At 45.2% G+C, this 20,328-nt stretch overlaps 1 protein-coding gene across 1 annotated transcript in view; it reads right to left on the minus strand.

Annotated features, from left to right (window-relative positions):
• The window catches only part of LOC120990718 (interleukin-6 receptor subunit beta-like), a 93,179-nt gene extending 74,158 nt beyond the window's left edge, over positions 1-19,021 (minus strand). The window contains exons 1-5 of the mRNA XM_040419626.1: positions 18,927-19,021; positions 9,977-10,029; positions 7,927-7,974; positions 7,543-7,681; positions 4,104-4,264 (exon numbers count right to left, since the gene is read on the minus strand). Coding sequence (XP_040275560.1) covers positions 4,104-4,264; positions 7,543-7,681; positions 7,927-7,974; positions 9,977-10,022 — 394 coding nt within the window. The 5' untranslated portion in view covers positions 10,023-10,029; positions 18,927-19,021. The remainder of the gene's footprint in view (positions 1-4,103; positions 4,265-7,542; positions 7,682-7,926; positions 7,975-9,976; positions 10,030-18,926) is intronic.
• Between the last annotated feature and the right edge of the window lie 1,307 nt (positions 19,022-20,328).

The following is a 20,328-nucleotide window of genomic DNA, read 5'->3' on the forward strand; positions in this document are numbered from 1 at the left end:
CACTCGTACCACGTGGGGAGCAGCGCCACTCCCTGGCAATGTGCACCGGATCAGAGGGAGCCCTTCCTTTACCGTGGGCCCCGGCCCCCGCTGGGTTGAACAGTGTGCCGCGTGAGGAGCCTCACAGCTCCCTGGCATTGTGTGCCGGTGCGGGAGTGCCTCACCTAGGGGCTGGTTATTGTGACTGGAACCCGCTGGGAGACTGAAGCCTAACTGGACCTACCGGTGACCGTTAAGGCTGACCTCCCAGGCCGTGGCTGACCCACGTGCGTAGTTGTGACGCAACTACCCGTAGATGCCCACCCAGTGCCTGTAGTTAACGGGAGTGCGACCGAGTCTGTGGATGTGACCGACTAGCCCCTGTAGTTGTGAGGGGACCCTACATCGAGAGTAGCGGTAACGGACCATCGCCTGTAGACGTGGTAGTATTACCTCATGAGTCTGTTGACATGAGACTAATGCCTGCAGTCGTGGCTGGTCTTAATAATGAGTCTGTAGTCGTAACGGATTTGTGCCTGCAGTCGTGGCAGGGCTTTAGAGCGGGTCTGTAGTCGTGACAGACTGATGCCTGCAGTCGTGGCAGGACTTTATAACGAGTCTGTAGTCGTGACAGACTGATGCCTGCAGTCGTGGCAGGGCTTTATAACGGGTCTGTAGTCGTGACAGACTGATGCCTGCAGTCGTGGCAGGACTTTATAACGAGTCTGTAGTCGTGACAGACTGATGCCTGCAGTCGTGGCAGGGCTTTATAACGGGTCTGTAGTCGTGACAGACTGTTGCCTGCAGTCGTGGCAGGGCTTTAGAGCGGGTCTGTAGTCGTGACAGACTGATGCCTGCAGTCGTGGCAGGGCTTTATAAGGAGTCTGTAGTCGTGACAGACCTGGCAAAGCAACATTCCTATCTATACCATTATATATATATATATTTTTTTTTTTTCCCCCCACCAAAGGCCACGACTGTAGGCGCCACCCTGTAAGAGATGCGCCAGAGGCCTGGACATAATAGTCCACCATCCCCCGTCCCCCAAGCCTATGCAGGAGAAAAGAGGGGGTTGGCCCCCGCATGCACCACCCCTGACTCACCTGGCGGCCATGACAGCCACGAACCCCACAGTATCGTAAGTTAGCCCACCACCTGTGGACCTGAGTAACCAAGGACAGACGTAAGAGTGAGCGCACGCCGGCTGGGCGACCCTTCACTCATGCCACCGCTCCCTAGCTAGCCACCGGATTATTGTGACTGCGCCCGAACCAACCCCCTGACTGACCGTATGGGCTTACGGGCGGCCCGGCTGCGTGCGCAAAGTGACGTGGCCAGCCCCCCTCCTTGAAGCCCTCTTTATATTTGATCCTTGAACATATTCCAAATTTATTTAATTTTTTTTTTTTTTTTTTTTTTTTTATACTCCTGCCTTAGTACCTAGCCACTGTGCCTGAGCAGAGGAGCCCTGCACCAGGACTGCAGTACCAGTATGGGCCTGTAGGTGTCGCCCTCTATCAGCCAGGACCTGCTGGAGCGCAGCAAGCCAGTGATTCCCTTCTAGGTTAGAATTAACCATTGAAATCCTAACTTGTTATACAGTGCACATGTCTGAGTATCTGCTTATCTTGTCTTGCCTGAGTTTGGCGCAGTAAAGAAGACGAGTTTATTCTGCAGCGGATTCCTAGACATGACTGAAAGTCACATAAGCATGTCCACCTTCACAGCCTCGCTAATTGTAATTACCAGGAGAACGTACATCAGGATCGGCTGTGAGGGATTTGCGCTCCGCCATGTGGAACATTGCATCCCGTGCCCACCGCTATCGACTATTTGTACAGGGAAAGCCGCGGCGTATTAATCGCCTATAGGTTTCGGCTTCCGCCCCCTGATCCTGCAGCTGGACCTCCACTTACTGATTGCAGCTAATGAATAGATCCCTGTGTGAGCGGACGGCGTTTTCCTCTACGGTGGAACGAATGTTTATGTTCTGATACGGGAGTGAGTGATATATAACGCTGCGTCGTGGAGCCGACGGCCGGCGTGACCGATGCTCAGGGTATGCGAGCGGACGTCGGGACCCGTAGCTGCTGAGCCACAGGTGAGGGGTGCCCGCCTGGGGGACGCTGCATGTGGGAGCGGGGGTGCTTAGCGCAAGGCCTGGAGCGGATCGGGGTGCCTGTCTCGGGGTGCCGGAAGCGATCGGGAGTGCGGGCAGTCTCCAGCGCAGCTGGGGACCGGCGGCACGCTCGGCAGCCCCACATGTTATACATAGCGAGACGGGTGTGCAAGCCACCCTGCCTACCTAATCACCGTAGCGACGAGCCCGACGCAGCCGATCCCCCGATCCTCCAGTGACGCACGCCCTTCTCTGGCACCAACCCACAAGCCGATTCGAAATCGTTCGAACCGACAAGTGGGGGGAGGAGGGCCAGGTTTAAATAGTGAACGCCCCGCCTCCCCTCACACAAATACGGCACTCTTAATTGCCTACCACTTAACATAAGAACTTGGGATGTCAATTGCCCATCTGGAACCGATAAATGATCGATTCCTAGGGACTGGGCTAGAGAAGAGTCCATTCTAACTCATACCCCAAATGTTTATTTTACAGAATGTCAAATAATGCTGCATTCCCACCAAATGTGGAAATAATTCCAACTTTTGTACAACATCTCCAGCATACATTGGAGGAGTTTGGGTTGATGTGGGGTAAGGTACCACCCATTCAAGATTTTCCTTGTGGTCTCAATTTGGTCTGCACACCTGTATAATTTATGGCTCCAGTTAAAAACACATTCCCATTGGTGGCTAGAAAACACAGCGCCTAGGTCATACTGGCATCGGATGACAAATATAAAATAGTGTTGGGCAGGGTTAGCCTGTAATACTTTGTATCAGTGAGATCGATTGTTATGGGTTTTACTGAGGTTGTTGAAGATAGGTAAGAAAGTTGAGTGAGCGGGTCAGTCCTCAGGTACATTTAGGGATGAAAGGATGTCTATTGCCTGTTGTCCAGTGCCTACAAGATCCATCCCTAGTAACAGAGACACAAAAGATGGCAGAGAGGAAATGGGGGCATGTCCGAGCTAGCTGAGATCCTGAGCCTGATAAAAGAACTGCTTCTACATTGTATCTGAAGATTATAGGAGCCTCCTGTGTCTGTAAGTGTGATCACCCCCTCCTCATCTGTTCTGTGACCTCTAGAGCTGTAAACAAACATAGTGAGAAGCAGGGCCGTACGGTAGAAATCATGGGGCCCCATAGCAAAACTCAGAATTGGACCCCCCCCCTCCAAATAAAAAATACAATTATTAAAGCTGATTAGTGAGGGTGCGGGGTGTTGCAGTGATATTGATGAAGAAAACTGGAATAAAGGCTCATGCACACAACCGTATGTATTTTGTGGTCTGCAAAATGCGAACCCGCAAAAAATACGGATAATGTCCACAGTCATGTCACAATACAAGGATAATACACAGGATAATACAAACAGTGATGTCTCCGACAGGGATTATGAGCAATGCACACAGTGATGTCTCGGTACAGATATAATGCACACAAGGATATGGATATCACAACACAAGGATAATACACCCAGTGATATCACAGTATAGGAATGATGTCCGTGGAGATGTCACTGTACAGGGTTGATGCACACAGTCACGTCACAATACAAGGATAATACACACGGTGATGTCACAATACAAGGATAATACACACGGTGATGTCACAGTACAGGGATGATGCACATAGGGATGTTACAGTATACAAATAATGCACACAGAGATGTGACAGATAAAAGTTGGTATAATGTGGGCAGTGGTTTCAGAGAACAAGGTAAAGAAGCAGGTATAGTAAACCTAGTGATGTCACAGGTAATGGCTGTCATAGTACAGAGGTACACTGTAATGGCAAATAGTATTCCATTATGGAGCAAATAGGCCATAAGAGACCATCAGGTTCTAGGGCCCAGGTGCCATTGCATCCTCTGCACCCCTTTACTCATGCACCTGAGATTTGTTACAGTCACTGTCAGCTATAACAATACCGTCATTCTTGTAAAAATGTACATTTGTACATGTATTCAGAAATCATAATCCTCCCCAGTCTGATAGACCAACCTTCAGGTTTGATGGAGAAATTCTTTGTTTTCACACACAGCTGATCCGAAATCCCATATGACACCCAAATAGTCGTCACCAGATGAACTGGAAGATGTTCCTTCCCGAGGATCATCGAGGTGTCATGTGTGTCAATCACTTCACATTCAAGATACTCGGGCCTTAAATGATAAAAATATATATATATATGGTATGAATATATGATCTCTCTCCCTATATTATCTAGATCAGATCAGTTTTGTGCTTACCTACCCCCTTATATATGGGACTCGCTGTCCTGCTCCCAACACCCCCTAAAAGCATTTATCTATCCTAGGAAAAACTCATTAAAGAGGGGTCTAGTTTTAGGTAAATAATACATTTTTCTATAATAACAAGTTGTGCAAATTTGTTATATACATTGGGGGACATTTATTAAGACCGGCGATTTATAAGCCAGTCTTAATCTCTTTGCGCTGCTTGCGGATGTACCAAAGTAGAGGTGCCGGCCTCTACATAACTTTGGCTCTAGTGGCTGCTGGCCGTGCGACATGATTTAAACTACGCCATTCACACCATAATCTGGCGTGGAAAATGATGAATGAGACGGGCCGGCTGGCTCGCTCTCTTCCTCACCCACACTATAGCCCTTTTCCCACCAAAACACCTTTGCAACAAAATCTGCAACCTGATTACGCCACAAAGTGGCATAAATCAAATAATATATGCCCGCCATTGTGTTTCAAATCCTCATCATCTTCAACACCTCTGCTTGCTGTGGCGTAATGAATACCTTCTTATTTACATCCAGAGGACTAGTACAGACCTAGCAGTACTCATAGCTGAGAAGTAGATACAAGTATTCCCAGTCTGAGCTATCGTGAATACGTTAGAAATTATAAAGATTTATTTACATTAAAAAAAAAAGTCCCGTTAATATGAAATAACTATTTACTTTGGTAAACGGAATCTGTCAACAGAAATCTACTGTATGTCTTAAGGGAGATTTTTTTTTAATCCAGTGGAGTTTTTGATGCAGTATTTTGAGCCAAAGTCAGGAGGGGATCCAGCAGGAAAAATAAGTCCGTCCTTTAGAACCCACTCCTGGATTAGGGCTCATGCACACTACTGTGATCCGCAAAACACAGATACTGGCCGCGTGCATTGCGCATTTTTCAGAATGGAATGGCTAGCCCCTAATAGAACAGTCCTGTCCTTGTCCGTAATGCGGACAACAGGCCTCCCAAGTGTCCCTCTTTTTGACCCAAGTCCCTCTGTCCCTCTTTTTGATCTGAGGGATAGATTTGCATTATTACATTCACAATATTGTCCCAGAAAGCGTTTGGCCGGTTCCTCTCTGTATATTAGAGCCCGTCTTTTATATTATTTCATTATTTAATGCAGTTGGGATTTTAGAAGTTTCTATAGTCAGATTATTTTTGCGCTATTGTACTCTATTGTAGTGTACAGATATGCAGGAAAAATGGATCTTTCACACAATGAACCATAAGTGTCCCTCTTTGACCGTCCAAAAAGCTGGGAGGTATGCGGACAATAATAAGACATGTTCTATTTTTTCTGCTGAACAGCCATGCGGACATATGTACACGGAATACACACGGGGTCATTTCCGTTTTTTGCTGTTTTACGGGCCTAAAAAAAAAAACGGAACGGATATGGAAAAAATACATTCGTGTGCATGTCTAAGGCCTCTTTCCGTCTGGATTCCATGTGTGTGTTTTTCATGTCTGCGTTTAGGAAAAATCCCAGCATGTTCTATATTGTGGGTTTTTCATGCAGCACCGGCTGCAAAGAAATGAATGAGGCTGCATGAATAAGAAGGCATCCGGATGCAATGCGATTTTCACTGATAGTCGCTGGAGATGTAGATTGTTATTCTTCAGTTTTTCTTCACGCTTGTGAAAATCGCATCAAAAACTGATTGCATCCACACGGAAAAACGGAGACACTGGGCACAATCACAGACAAAACTGATTAAACTTAAGTTCAAAACCATCAGTTTTTCCTGAACAGACCCGGAGTCATTCCGTATCGTGCGTGTGAAATAAGCCTAAATGAAAAACTTTACAAAAACTGTGACTACAAACCCCCCCCCCCCCCCAAAAAAAAAAACCAACACAAATATGAAACCATCCTTGTACATGGCAGACAATAACACTAACACTTATTAGGCTACTTTCACACTGGCGTTTCTGGATCCGCTTGTGAGATCCGTTTCAAGGCTCTCACAAGCGGCCCAAAACGGATCAGTTTAGCCCCAATGCATTCTGAATGGATAAGGACCAATGTAAGTAAATGGGGACGGATCCGTTTTTCACTGACACAATATGGTGCAATTGAAAACGGATCCGTCCCCTATTGACTTTCAATGTAAGTCAAGACGGATCCACTTTGACTTAGACTTTTTTTTTAATGAATTATGCAAATGGATCCGTTATGAACGGGTACAAGCGTTTGCGTTATTGGTGCGGATCCGTCTGTGCAGATACAAGACGGATCCGCACCTAACGCGAGTGTGAAAGTAGCCTTACACAGGTTAGTGCAAACTGGATGGGGGACTTGCGACTGCATATGGGGACAGGTGCTGCCGACAAACAGTTGTTTTTATGCGAACATTAAAGATCTGATCAGCCGACTAATGAGCGTTTAGATGTCGCGATGAGTGGGAACAAGCGTTCCTGTGGTTGCCCATTTAGCCTGTATAAAAGTTCGCTATGTTTGTGTAAATTGTGGTGGCCAGAGGTGGCCAAACGGTGGACTGCAATGTGCGTCACAGCGGAGACCAGTAGATCTCCATTATAGGGAAAAATGGATTCTCATAGTTTGTTTCAGCGTGCCTGTCACCTCCCTTTCTAATGAGACAAAAATGGAGGAATCACAGAAGGGCTGGTGATTTCTCACCACGATTATTAGGTGACAGGGGCGGATTTGCCATAGACCTTACAGGGAAATCTCCCAGTGGGCCGATGCTCAGGGAGCCGGCTGAACCCTCCTCACAACCGGCCAGTGGAAGTTTTTGGGGATGTATTTTGTGCTGCTGGCGGCAGTATTTTATGATGGACTGTGGTATTTGGCTCTGTTGGGGTGGTATAATGTGCCGCCTTCCTTCAGTTTGGATCCAACTACAAAAGGGGGCCACTTTTAGTATTTTTTCCAGGGCTACTTTAAGTTCCCAGTCCGCCCCTGTTAGGTGATATGGGCCTCATACACTCATATCAGAGGTTATCGATGGAGATGGCATGGCTGTGGAGCAAGTGCAATATGTAAGTAACTGTGGCTGCTATCACTGTTATGGAGGACTGGGGCATCTGGAGAAGAGAGATGTGCCACCTAATTCTCAGTGCCCCACATATGACTGTCTCTGGTTCCTTAGCAAACCCAAAGCACTCATTCTGAAAATGTTTGGCCACTCTTTGTCTTCTAGAGCGTTGGCACTTACCACACCAGATGTAACTTGTATCCATTGGCTTTCGATGGTAGAGAAGATTTATATGGCAGCCATGAACAATTCACATATAGCAAACGCCCCCTGGTGTTGAAAACTGAGTGACAAAAGATCCCATTGCTCCAGTCGGTATCTAAGAGAAGACAAATGAGACGAGCAGCATTTCTTAGCGTTATGTTATATTTTTCATGCATGTCTTGTGTAAAATTGTGCTTTTTCACATAGAGGTTGACTCATCAGGACAAAAAGTGTCCATATTGTTTGGTTACAAAGACGTTCTAAACGAGGGCCCCCCGTTCAGGAGCCATTCTGCTCTATTGCATAATGGATATGTGATCAAGAAGAATATATAGGCTTAATAATTACAGCATAACTTACCTGAAGACTTGAGACAGTCCAACATACCATCACAGCTGTCTGTGAGTCCTATGAGAAGAACAGGACCCTCATTAGTCAGGAGGAAGCCCACCCCCACTGAAAAATTAAGTAGCGGTTAGTGATGACTATGGTTGATGGAAGGGGATATAGAAAATGCAGGAGGACCCCGTGTCATATAGTGTGCATTATCCCTGTACTATGACAGCACTGTTTGCATAATTCATGTACCCTAACATTACTGAGCTGACTCCTCCTGTACTCTGACATCACTCTGTGCATTATCACTATACCGCAACATCACTGTGTGCATGATCCCTTTACTGTGATATCACTGTCTATTAATCCTGTAGTGACATCCTGTGTGCAATATCCGTGTACTGTGACATCACTGTGGGCATTTCACTTCATCACTGTACTGTTACATCAATATTCTAGCGATTTGCCGCCAATGTATGAGATGGACCAACCCCTTTAAAGATAGTATAATATCACAGCACAAGGGTACTAAAGTGAAGTAACAGCACAGGAACAGTACCAAATTGGCAGGTGCAAGATGTATTCGGCGGTGCTATATTTAATAGTGCATATTGTAGTTTAGTATTGTGTGTAATATATAAGAATACTATTAAAGTGTTAGCGTGCACAGTGATGTCACAGTGTGGGAATAGTGCACACAGTGATGTCACAGTGTGGGAATAGTGCACACAGTGATGTCACAGTATGGCAGTAATGCACACAGTGATGTCACAGTATGGCAGTAGTATGCACAGTGATGTCACAGTATGGCAGTAGTGTGCACAGTGATGTCACAGTATGGCAGTAGTATGCACAGTGATGTCACAGTATGGCAGTAGTGTGCACAGTGATGTCACAGTATGGCAGTAGTATGCACAGTGATGTCACAGTATGGGACTAGTGCACACAGTGATGTCACAGTATGGCAGTAGTGTGCGTAGTGATGTCACAGTATGGCAGTAGTATGCACAGTGATGTCACAGTATGGCAGTAGTGTGCGTAGTGATGTCACAGAACAGGGATAATAATAACAAGACAAGTAATCATAGCGATGTCTCAGCTAATGACTAAAGTGATGCCATACTACAGAGATAATTGTTATTCCCTTAAGTAGCAGACTAGCTGTATAGAGTTTGTATTTTCTTCCTGTGTTTGGGTGGGTTTCCTCCCACACTTTAAAGACTAAGGGGGAGATTTATCCAACTGGTGTAAAGTAGAACTGGCTTAGTTGCCCATAGCAACCAATCAGATTCCCCCGTTCATTTTCCAAAGGAGCTGTGATAAATGAAAGGGGGAATCTGATTGGTTGCTATGGGCAACTAAGTCAGTTTTACTTTACACCAGTTTGATAAATCTCCCCCACAGGGCTGATGTACAGGACCACGTGTGCCCCCTGCCTACATACAGTGGGTCAGCAATATACGGGCACCGGCTCTGTGCACTCCGTATCACGGATGCAGACCCATTGACTTGAATGGGTGGGAACAATGTAGTGTCTATCCAGCAAATAAGGACTGAAGGTTCTGCATTCTGAAATCAGCATCTTGGGCACCAACAAAGCTTGTTCCAAAACGTATCCTTCCTACTGTCTCTTTGCAACTGCTGCATCCTCTGCACTTTAAATGACAGGGACAGGCAGTGAAAATGTGGTCACGCCTGGCCCTGACTTCTCATTAAGTCAATAAAAATGCAGAGGGCGCCACAGTTGCAGAGAGAGCAGAGCCTTTAGGTGTAACGGCAACACCCTTGTTGCACCTAGAGGCTCATTTGCATATATTAAAACATCAGTTTTCTCTGCAATGTGGACACATATGAACATGGGACCCACACAGATGCCTTCAGCTGCCGAGAGCACAAGCACCAGGTTCATAGGTACAAATCTGCTGACAGATGCCCTAACATTTTTTAAAATAACATATATAGAAAATAGCCTCTGATCCTATAACCTAACAGTTTTTTTGTTTTACAATGAAACAGATTGGGTGGTGATGGGTTTTCTTTTATTTAGCATGAGGCGGAAAACATATCATCTTACCTGTCCCAAGGCAGACAGTGAATAGTAGACCCAAAATGCATCTCATGATTTTCCTAAAAGTAGAAAAAGGACTTAGAAGTAATGTTATTTGGATTGTGCCTCAGCAGCTGTGGCTTTATTCACATAGCAATCCAGGTTTCAGTTCGGAGCCTCCATCACTTTTGATGGCAAGAATAGTGTAGCATGCAACACAATGACTGAAACCGAGACAGAACCGTGGGATACCACGTTATAAGTGAACGGGTGGATGTGTTGTAGGAGGGGAAGCCACAATGCAGTTGGGAACAAAGCCTGATAACACCTATTGGCACTACTAGCATGCCTAATGAAGTATTTAAAGGGGTCTTCTGGGATTTTTAATCCTCAGGATAGGTGATCAATATGAGATTGGCGGGGGGTCCGACACCTGGCACCCCGCCGATCAACTGGTTGAAGAGAAGGCTGCGCTCCGTGCCAGAGCAGCCTTCCCTTCATCGGTGAGCAGTGAACAGGTGTAATTACAAGCCTTCCCATTCAATTCAATAGGATGGCTCCTTCCTAATCAAGTCCTATCTATTCAAGCTCATTCTTCTCCTTTAGGGCTCATGCACACGGCCGCAAAACACGGAGCACCGGCCGTGTGCACCCCGCATCACGGATGCGGACCCATTCACTTGAATGGGTCCGCAAACCCGGAGATGCGGTGCGGAAGCACGGATCGGAACCCCACAGAAGCACTACGGAGTGCTTCAGTGGTGTTTCTGGCTGTGCCTCCGCACCGCAAAAAAGTAGTGCGTCGGATGCCGATTGTGGACTCAAGTGGATGGGTCCGCGATCCACATGTGGCTGCCCCACAGTCGGTGCCTGTGCATTGTGGACCACAAATTACGGTCCGCAGCACGGGCCCGGCCAGCACACGGTCGTGTGCATGAGCCCTAAAGGAGAGCCAGTACCTCACCTAAGTTACAGTACAGTATATCCAAGGCATCTTACTCCTCTGGAGAGAATCCAACTCCGTACTGATAAGGGACAAACACCAAAAAGAACAGCTTTCTGTGGATGGATATTTGGCTCGGCTATTTTCTTTGTCATGCCACCGCTGACGATAGGTCATCAATATACATGGCCAGACAACCCCTTTAAGTATAAATCAAACCTCAACACAGTCCAAACACTCCAGATACACAACTTGCTGACACCACCTACACCTAAGTTGTGGGCTTTTAGGTAGCCAACATAGGTACATACAGCTCTCCAGCAGTTCAAGCGTTAAAACAATCAAAGAGGCTATGGATTCTTTAGAAAATACAACGATAAACCTTTGTAAAATTAAGTTTTAGTATAAATCAGGTGTCATAAAACAAGCAAGACAGTTACAAAATAAAAATGGAGAAATAACAAAAAAGGCCAAAACACTTAAAAACTGAAGTCTCATCTGCTTCCTTAAGGCCTCATGCACACGACCGTTTTTCAGGTCCGCATCCGAGCCGCAGTTTTTGCGGCTCGGGTGCGGACCTATTCACTTCATCGGGGCCGCAAAAGATGCGGACAGCCCTCCGTGTGTCGTCCGCATCCGTTGCTCCGTTCCGAGGCCCTTAAAAAAAAAAAAAATAGCATGTCCTATTCTTGTCCGTTTTGCGGACAAGAATAGGCATGTCTACAATGGGCCGCCCGTTCCGTTCGGCAAAACTGTTTGCGGTCTGCAAAGAAACTGCACGGTCATGTGCATGAGGCCTGAGGGTGGGAAGAGCAATCTTGTCACGGACGTTCCCGCGACAGGTGGCAGGAGATCGGTGAGACTATAACACGTGGTTTGATCTGACAGGTTTTCCTTGTGGATCAATAGTGCAGTGTCCCACTACCCTCGTGGGTACTGCAAAGTTGTGGTGTATTGCTTTGTATGCCTTATATAACCTGTTTTGTGCTGCAATGCATCTTTATGCATAATCCCTGCCTACAGGTGTATTAGATTGCATTACACTGAGCCTACCACTAGGGGGAGATAACACCTCCCATATATATATATAGCTCAGCTCAGGCCTAGCTAGGGAAGTCCAGTTGAGTCTAGAGTGAGTGTGTAGTCTAGCAGTCTTTAGCTCTCAGCAAGTCTTCAGCCCAGAGCTGAAGTGGGCCACATACTCAGAAGTATATTAACTCTGAAAATACTGAAGAAGCAGACACCCAAAGGGTTACGGCCATCGCTATAAGCGCATTAGGACCTTTGGAGTTGCAAGTGAAGGATTCACCGGCAAAGGCAACCTCCCTAGCTTGTACTTGGATAACCAGGACCAGCTTAGAAGTCCTCTACCAGTAAGCATAAAAATCTATATTATTTAAAAGCTAGAGAGACAGACATCACACCGGTCAGCAGTGGACCTGTTGCAGCTTTACCTCTGTCCATCTTAAAGAGACTGTACTATACTTGGATGTAATGTTACCAGGAGCAACGTTCAGTAAAAGTTATAAGCTGAATTACACCATCCTCGTCTCAGTCTTCAGTTCCTCAATTAACACTACAGTAAATGGTTGTACCACCACAAAAGCTACTGGCGTCACGACTACAAGGGACCTTGCCATAGGCACATTAATACAGACCATCAAGGGCACCTCGAACCACCATCTGGCCAGTGTCCCTTACACCAGAGTGTGCCCCAGAGAATCCTTGTGCCATTCTCCTTTTCACTTATGCGAGCCTGCCCAGGGACGACAAATCGTGAGTAACCAGAACTGTATTTACCTCGGCCTACCTATTGTTCACACCGTGACCTCACATGTAATCCCCCTGTCGGTCTGGCATACCGCAATAGGTGTCGGTGTTGTTTCTGGTGTTGCTAATGTGGTCATTTAACCTTCCTTATTTATTGTTGCTTCTCCCACAATGCTGTGCGGTTTATAGCTTCAGTTTTTAGTTGTGGATAGCTGGTGTGTGGATCTCAGTGTAGTTACTGGTGCTTCCATAGTCCCATTGAAGTTGTCTTTTCTTTCCCTTTTTGTATTTTGTTCGGGTTTTGTGTGTTGCATTTTCCTATTGTTGTATTAGGCCTGAAGGAAACTCCTGTTCATCCTTCCCTTTGGAGGAACAGGTAGTCTCGTCCCTGCCATTAGTACCAGGGTCCTATAGGGCTAGATAGGACTCTAGGTATTCCTGCGTATGAACACACCTACCTCTGGGGTCTGTTCATACTGGTAGTCAGTCAGGATTGTGGTTAGGGTTTTACTAGGAAGTGTCCATCTCCCTTCCCTAGTTCTCAGCCCCGATTCCCTGTTTCCCCCTTCCCTCTATGCTCGGTGGTGTTTCCCTCCCACACCGAAGCGTGACAAATATAACACACCTCTGAGTCAGATCTGACCACCAGAATTTTTATTGTCCAAAGCGCTCATCACAGAGGCAGACCTCTCAAATGTCCCTCTTTTGGACAGACAGTCCCCCCTTTTTGACCCAAGTACCCCTGTCCCTCTTTTCTCCATTAATGTTCCTCTTTATGATCTCGGTGGCTCAGTGGTTAGCACTGGTGGGGGTCCTAGGCTTGATTCCGACCAAAGAAAACATCTGCATGGAGTTTGTATGTTCTCCCCATTGGCGTGGGGTTTTCCTCTGATTGTGAGCCCCATTGGGGACAGCTTGATGCTAATGTCTGTAAAGTGCTTTGGAATATAGTAGCGATATAGTAGCGATATATAAATATGTAAAATAATAAAAAAATAAATAAATCTGTGGTATAGATTTTCATTATTGCATTTTCAATATTGATCCAGAAAGTGTTTGGCCGATTCCCATGTGCATATTAGAGCCCTCCTTGTATACTATTTCATTATTTGATGCAACTTGAATTTTGGAAATTTCTATATTCAGATAATTTTTGCTCTATTAAAGTGTATAGATATGCAGGACAAATGGATCTTTCACACAATGAACCACAAGCAGGGGCGTAGCTAAAGACTCATCGGCCTGGTGCAAGAATTCAGCCTGGGCCCCCTTCCCTCAGTGCTTTGTGGTCAGGGGCAGGGATGCACATAGCCTTCATGCTGCCTTAGGCAACAATTTAAATGGCACCCCTCCCCATGCCATATTCTTGACTTAACCCCTTCCCTCCAGCCAGAAGTGTAACCTGACCAGCATGCACTTTCTATAATACCGGTATCTTCTTATGTGGCACAAGAGTCTTTGGGCCCCATCAGGCTCCTGGGCCCGGTAGTAACTGCTACCTCTGCACCCCCTATAGCTAGGCCTCTGACCACAAGTCTCCATAGAGTGGTGTGGGGCAGTGTTGCGGCATTGGGCAAAGAAGTGGGGAAGCAAATAAAGGGGGCAGCTGGAAAGTTGTGGCATGAGCTATTTAGAATCGTCTCGCGCCTGGTTGCTCCCCCTTGATATGTCTGTGACCTAAATGTAACCTATAAGTATACAGTCAGGTCCATAAATATTGGGACAGACACAATTCTAACATTTTTGGCTCTATACACCACCACAATGGATTTGAAATGAAACAAACAAGATGTGCCTTAACTGCAGACTGTCAGCTTTAATTTGAGGGTATTTACATCCAAATCAGGTGAACGGTGTAGGAATTACAACAGTTTGCATATGTGCCTCCCACTTGTTAAGGGACCAAAAGTGATGGGACAGAATAATAATCATAAAAAAAACTTTCACTTTTTAATGCTTGGTTGCAAATCCTTTGCAGTCAATTACAGCCTGAAGTCTGGAACGCATAGACATCACCAGACGCTGGGTTTCCTTCCTGGTGATGCTTTGCCAGGCCTCTACTGCAACTGTCTTCAGTTCCTGCTTGTTCTTGGGGCATTTTTCCTTCAGTTTTGTCTTCAGCAAGTGAAATGCATGCTCAATCGGATTCAGTTCAGGTGATTGACTTGGCCATTGCAGAACAATCCACTTCTTTCCCTTAAAAAAACTCTTTAGTTGCTTTTGCAGTATGCTTTGGGTCATTGTCCATCTGCACTGTGAAGCGCCATCTAATGAGTTCTGAAGCATTTGGCTGAATATGAGCAGATAATATTGCCCGAAACACTTCAGAATTCATCCTGCTGCTTTTATCAGCAGTCACATCATCAATAAATACAAGAGAACCAGTTCCATTGGCAGCCATACATGCCCACGCCATGACACTACCACCACCATGCTTCACTGATGAGGTGGTATGCTTAGGATTATGAGCAGTTCCTTTCCTTCTCCATACTCTTCTCTTCCCATCACTCTGGTACAAGTTGATCTTGGTCTCATCTGTCCATAGGATGTTGTTCCAGAACTGTGAAGGCTTTTTTAGATGTCGTTTGGCAAACTCTAATCTGGCCTTCCTGTTTTTGAGGCTCACCAATGGTTTACATCTTGTGGTGAACCCTCTGTATTCACTCTGGTGAAGACTTCTCTTGATTGTTGTCTTTGACATACATACACCTACCTCCTGGAGAGTGTTCTTGATCTGGCCAACTGTTGTGAAGTGTGTTTTCTTCACCAGGGAAAGAACTCTTTGGTCATCCACCGCAGTTGTTTTCAGTGGTCTTTCGGGTCTTTTGGTGTTGCTGAGTTCACCGGTGCGTTCCTTCTTTTTAAGAATGTTCCAAACAGTTGTTTTGGCCAGGCCTAATGTTTTTGCTATCTCTCTGATGGGTTTGTTTTGTTTTTGTCAGCCTAATGATGCCTTGCTTCACTGATAGTGACAGCTTTTTGGATCTCATCTTGAGAGTTGACAGCAACAGTGTCACGGCTGAAGATGGGGGAAATCCTCAGCCGTGTGGAGCCCGGTGATGTTACGGCTGCTTGGCCATGAAGACAGGATTAGGAAGCAGGTCACCTCCTAAACGCATCCCTAACCTGACCCTGGCTCCTAGCTACATGAGCCAACCTTGATGGTAGGAGGGCCCATGCTCCGGAACCTAAAAGTCCCTGCTAGCCCTCAAGATGACCCTCACCTAGGAGCTGAGTAAGACAAGCCCACTCCTCCTAGACACGGAGGAGCAGGAGTCTCAACGGCCAAGCTGCAGGAAAAGGGGAGACATAAACAGCTCTATGGATATGGCAGGTGAACAAAGAGTTCCACCTACCTGCCACAGCCTTGCTGACTGGATCCCTGTGTTAGCAGGGTGCAGATCACAAACGCATCCCCACACAGGGACCCAGATCCATAGCTGCACAAAATCACATATAAAACATCACACGGACATCACACATAACTAGAAATAACTTAAAGCGACATTATGGTTATGACATTAAGGTTTATGACCACAGGGGTGGCTCTTACTGGCAGGTAATAAATACATGAGGCTGCTCTCAGCTAAGCATGGCTGAAGCAACCTGAAGGCCTGCAAAAGCAGTGAGGCTTTATAGGCCAAGAAGCCACACCCCACAGTCGGACACACCCAGTGATCACACACACTAGGAAGGGGATTAACCCTTCCAACACCAGGGAAGGGAAAACACCACTTAAAGGGAACGTGCACACAATAACATAAAACACAGTGCACACATCCACACATCACACACAAAACCGCATGCGCAGCGTAGCGAGCTGCATGGCACAGCTCAGCCTGCTACGCTGCCACATACATACTGTTGCCAGCAGCAACCACAGGTGAGGCCAATACCACAGCCCTCACCTGTGATTGAACACCAATGAAAACCGCTGACAACCGCATGCGGTTCAGGAGTCACGGTCATAGCCATGGCCGTGACAAACAGATTCCAAATGCAAATAGGACACTTGAAATGAACTTTGGACCTTTTCATCTGCTTATTGTAATTGGGATAATGAGGGAATAACACACACCTGGCCATGGAACAGCGGAGAAGCCAATTGTTCCATTACTTTTGGTCCCTTAACAAGTGGGAGGCACATATGCAAACTGTTGTAATTCCTATACCGTTCACCTGATTTGGATGTAAATACCCTCAAATTAAAGCTGACAGTCTGCAGGTAAAGCACATCTTGTTAGTTTCATTTCAAATCAATTGTAGTGGTGTATAGAGCCAAAAATGTTAGAATTGTGTCGAATGTCCCAATATTTACGGACCTGACTGTATATATAAGTACGCTGGGCCACTGTGTTGACTCCTCATGCTGTTACCACCCTCTCCGCTCGGTCATGGGGGCACTACTTGCATCAGCCACTGTGTTGACTCCTCATGTGATTCTTCATGCGATTCCTACCCTCACAACTCTGTCACTGGGCCACTGTGTTGACTCCTCATGATGTTGCCACCTCACCACTCGGTCATGGGGGCACTACTTGTCTCAGCGTGTAACAGAACCGATACTGTAGAAATCTAAGTGGAATCAGCTGTAAAAGGAGTGCGCCCTTTCACGCTATAGTAGGATCTTGGGCCTCTACATGGTTCTTTATACCTGGTGCTAACATCGACCTGTAAGGCTGAGTTCATACTTGAGTTATTTAGTCAGTTTTGGCCCCGTGACTGCCCAAATAAGTGAAGTGGGCAGTGATTCTAAGAGTGAGGCCTGTCATCTGCATGTCATACTGACTCACAGTATTGTTTCACTACCACAGCAGACTCCCTATGCGTGTTACTGCAAGGCACAGTGTTCTACACCACTATAAAGGCTCTCTGCAGCCAGGAAATAGTTTTTTAACACGATTCGCCACAAATAAATTCAGATTGAATGTTTTTGGGAGATTCGGCGAACAGTCCGAATATAATTTTTTTAAAATTCGCTCATCTCTACTTCGCTTCTTTAGGATGGTCTAATCTAGGGCCACATTCAGCTGCATCTTTATCTGCTCTCATCCCCTGCATCACATTCTGTCTCACTCATCTAACTCCCCCCTATGGGGATAGATGCACAGCCCTACCTAGTCATAGAAAGCCTATTAACACCTTGTGCACCAATAATATTTGAAATGCATACATTGCATAAAAGCATGTTTAACCCTTTTGTGGTGTTACCACTATTGTAGTAGTGGGAAGCTGCACTGATAAAATATTCTTCAAGAGCAACTTCTCCCAACCATCCAGGAGCAATTTGCTGATGAACAATGCTTTTTCCAGTATCGTGGAGCGCCATGTCGCAAGGCAAAAGTAATAACTAATTGGCTCAGTGAACAAAACAATGACATTTTGGGTTCATGACAAGGAAATCTTATTGAAAACCTGTTGTCTATCCTCAAAAACACAGAAATTGCGATAAACTCTAAGCACTGATTACACAAGAATGGGCTGCCATAATTTAGGATTTGGCCCAGAAGCTGATATCGAGGGCTAATTTAAGAAGTCTTAAACAAAGGGTCAATATATTGAGCCTTTGCATAGACTTGATTGATTTGTCAATAAAAGTTAAACAACTTAAGAAATGCTTATAGTTGTACTTCAGTATACCATAGAAAGAGCTGACAAAAAGATCCAAAAACACAGAGAGCAAAATATGTGAAAACCAAAATTTGTGTCAGTCTCAAAATGTTTGGCCATGACTGTAGATTCTACTAACCAGCTCCACGTCTACCAATGTATATAAATCATGCATACAGAGGTCAACTAAATATAGATAGACAAGTCAAATAAATAGTGGATACTGGCGATGAATGATTGATACAGTGTCCATATAAAGGCTTTGGACACTTTCACATGACGATAAAACCGTTTTTATAATTAAAAATTCACTGGGAATTTTACAGGGAAAATAAAGCATTACACAGTGCCATATTGAAATCAATGGGTGTCTTTGTATTGCAGGACAAGACCCCCTGAGCGAGAGATGCTGCTCCCCGTTCTGGCCAAGAGATTAGGATCACCCTATTGACTATGAATTCCCCAATATTGTGTATGAAAATCGGTTTTACCATTGGCTCTAATCTGGCATCTCTGTTGTATTACTTTTTGTTTTACTTATTTTTTAAGCTTGGTTTTAACTTTCTTATTTAGAATGGTAATACAACGATAAGTAGAATATAGTATATGTCTGTATAGATACATAGACAATAATCTATACAGCACCCCTCTTACCTTTTGCAACACACTGGCCACACCTTTGCGTAATTATTAGGATGTTCGATTCTCTATTTTTTGTGCAGGTTTTGAAGCGCTTTGTAGAGGTCTGTGATGTGTTGTGATGCTCATCTGTATCTAGCAAAAAGTTCCTCTATCTACCTCTCCAGAGCAGATATGACAGCGACTGAGTACATCCCACACACTGCATCACATTTCCAGTGACAAATGTGGTTTAAAGGCAAAGGTTTTTTTTTCTTTAAAACTTCTAGCATTACTAAAAATGAAAATTGAGAGTTCTCAGCCACACTTATCAAATGTCACATGTTTGATAAGTTTGTCTTATCCTTAAACCTAACACTTGTCTAGAGAAGCTCCTCCAGTTTTCCTACTCCACCCTCATCCTGGAGCGATACTGCGACTTTTAAAAAAAGTCTCAATGATAAATAGATAACCACGTCCACCTTCCCATACAAATTCCAAAACTGGAGTGAGTAGAGTAAAAATGTAAAAAGTTTCAAAATTTTTGCTCAAGTCACATAAACTCGCATGAGCCCCATTTTGTGACTTTTTGAAGCCAAAATTCTGTAGTGAAGGCATGAAGAATTAGGGCCAATATCTGAAGAGTCACATATTTATAGACAAAAGGACATAGGAATAAAGTGGTAAATGAGATCTGAAACAGAACTGATACTCCCACCAAGTCTGAGGAACGCATTCCTTAAACGGAATTTAAAGGGGTTTTCCTATTGAATACCTATCCTCAGAAGAAGTGATCAACATGAGTTGATTCCCTTCACCCTTGGTGATCAGCTGTTCGAAGAGGCTGCCGCGCTCCGTGCGCCCTTAGGCTTCTTCCTAGGTTCACATTCATCGGTCATGTGGTCTAGATGTAGCTCAGTCTCATTTAAGTAAGTGGGCTGAGCAGTGATACCAAGCACAGCCTATATCAAATAAATGGCTCTCTACTTAGTAAGGGTGGGTTCACATCACGTTTTTCCTGTCCGATTAACGTATCCAAAAAACGTAATGTTAAACGGATGCCTCAGATTGATGACATACAGTAGCATCCGTTCCCAATAGAGTTCCATTGTAAAAAAAAGTATACTTTTTTTTTTACTGAACTGTGCAGGATACAAGAGTGTGGTGTGCTGCGTTTTTGTATCAATTTTTTACTAACGGTGCTCTGGTGAGCACCTTGGTTACTACTACTGAGTAAAGCGAGCTACGGATCATAGATCCGAAGTCGCTTCAGTCAAAACTTTGTTTGAATGCTGTTAGGAGATTAGTCTCCGTACAGCATTAAAATCTATAGGCTCCGGCGAGGTGAAGTGAGTTATCACTTGCGAGACTTTGTGAAATTCTTTTTATTAAAATTTTTATAAACAAACAAATAGAGCAGAAATTGCTTTCTAAGTCG

This window comes from Bufo bufo, chromosome 2 (assembly GCF_905171765.1).
Source record: "Bufo bufo chromosome 2, aBufBuf1.1, whole genome shotgun sequence".
NCBI lineage: Eukaryota > Metazoa > Chordata > Amphibia > Anura > Bufonidae > Bufo > Bufo bufo.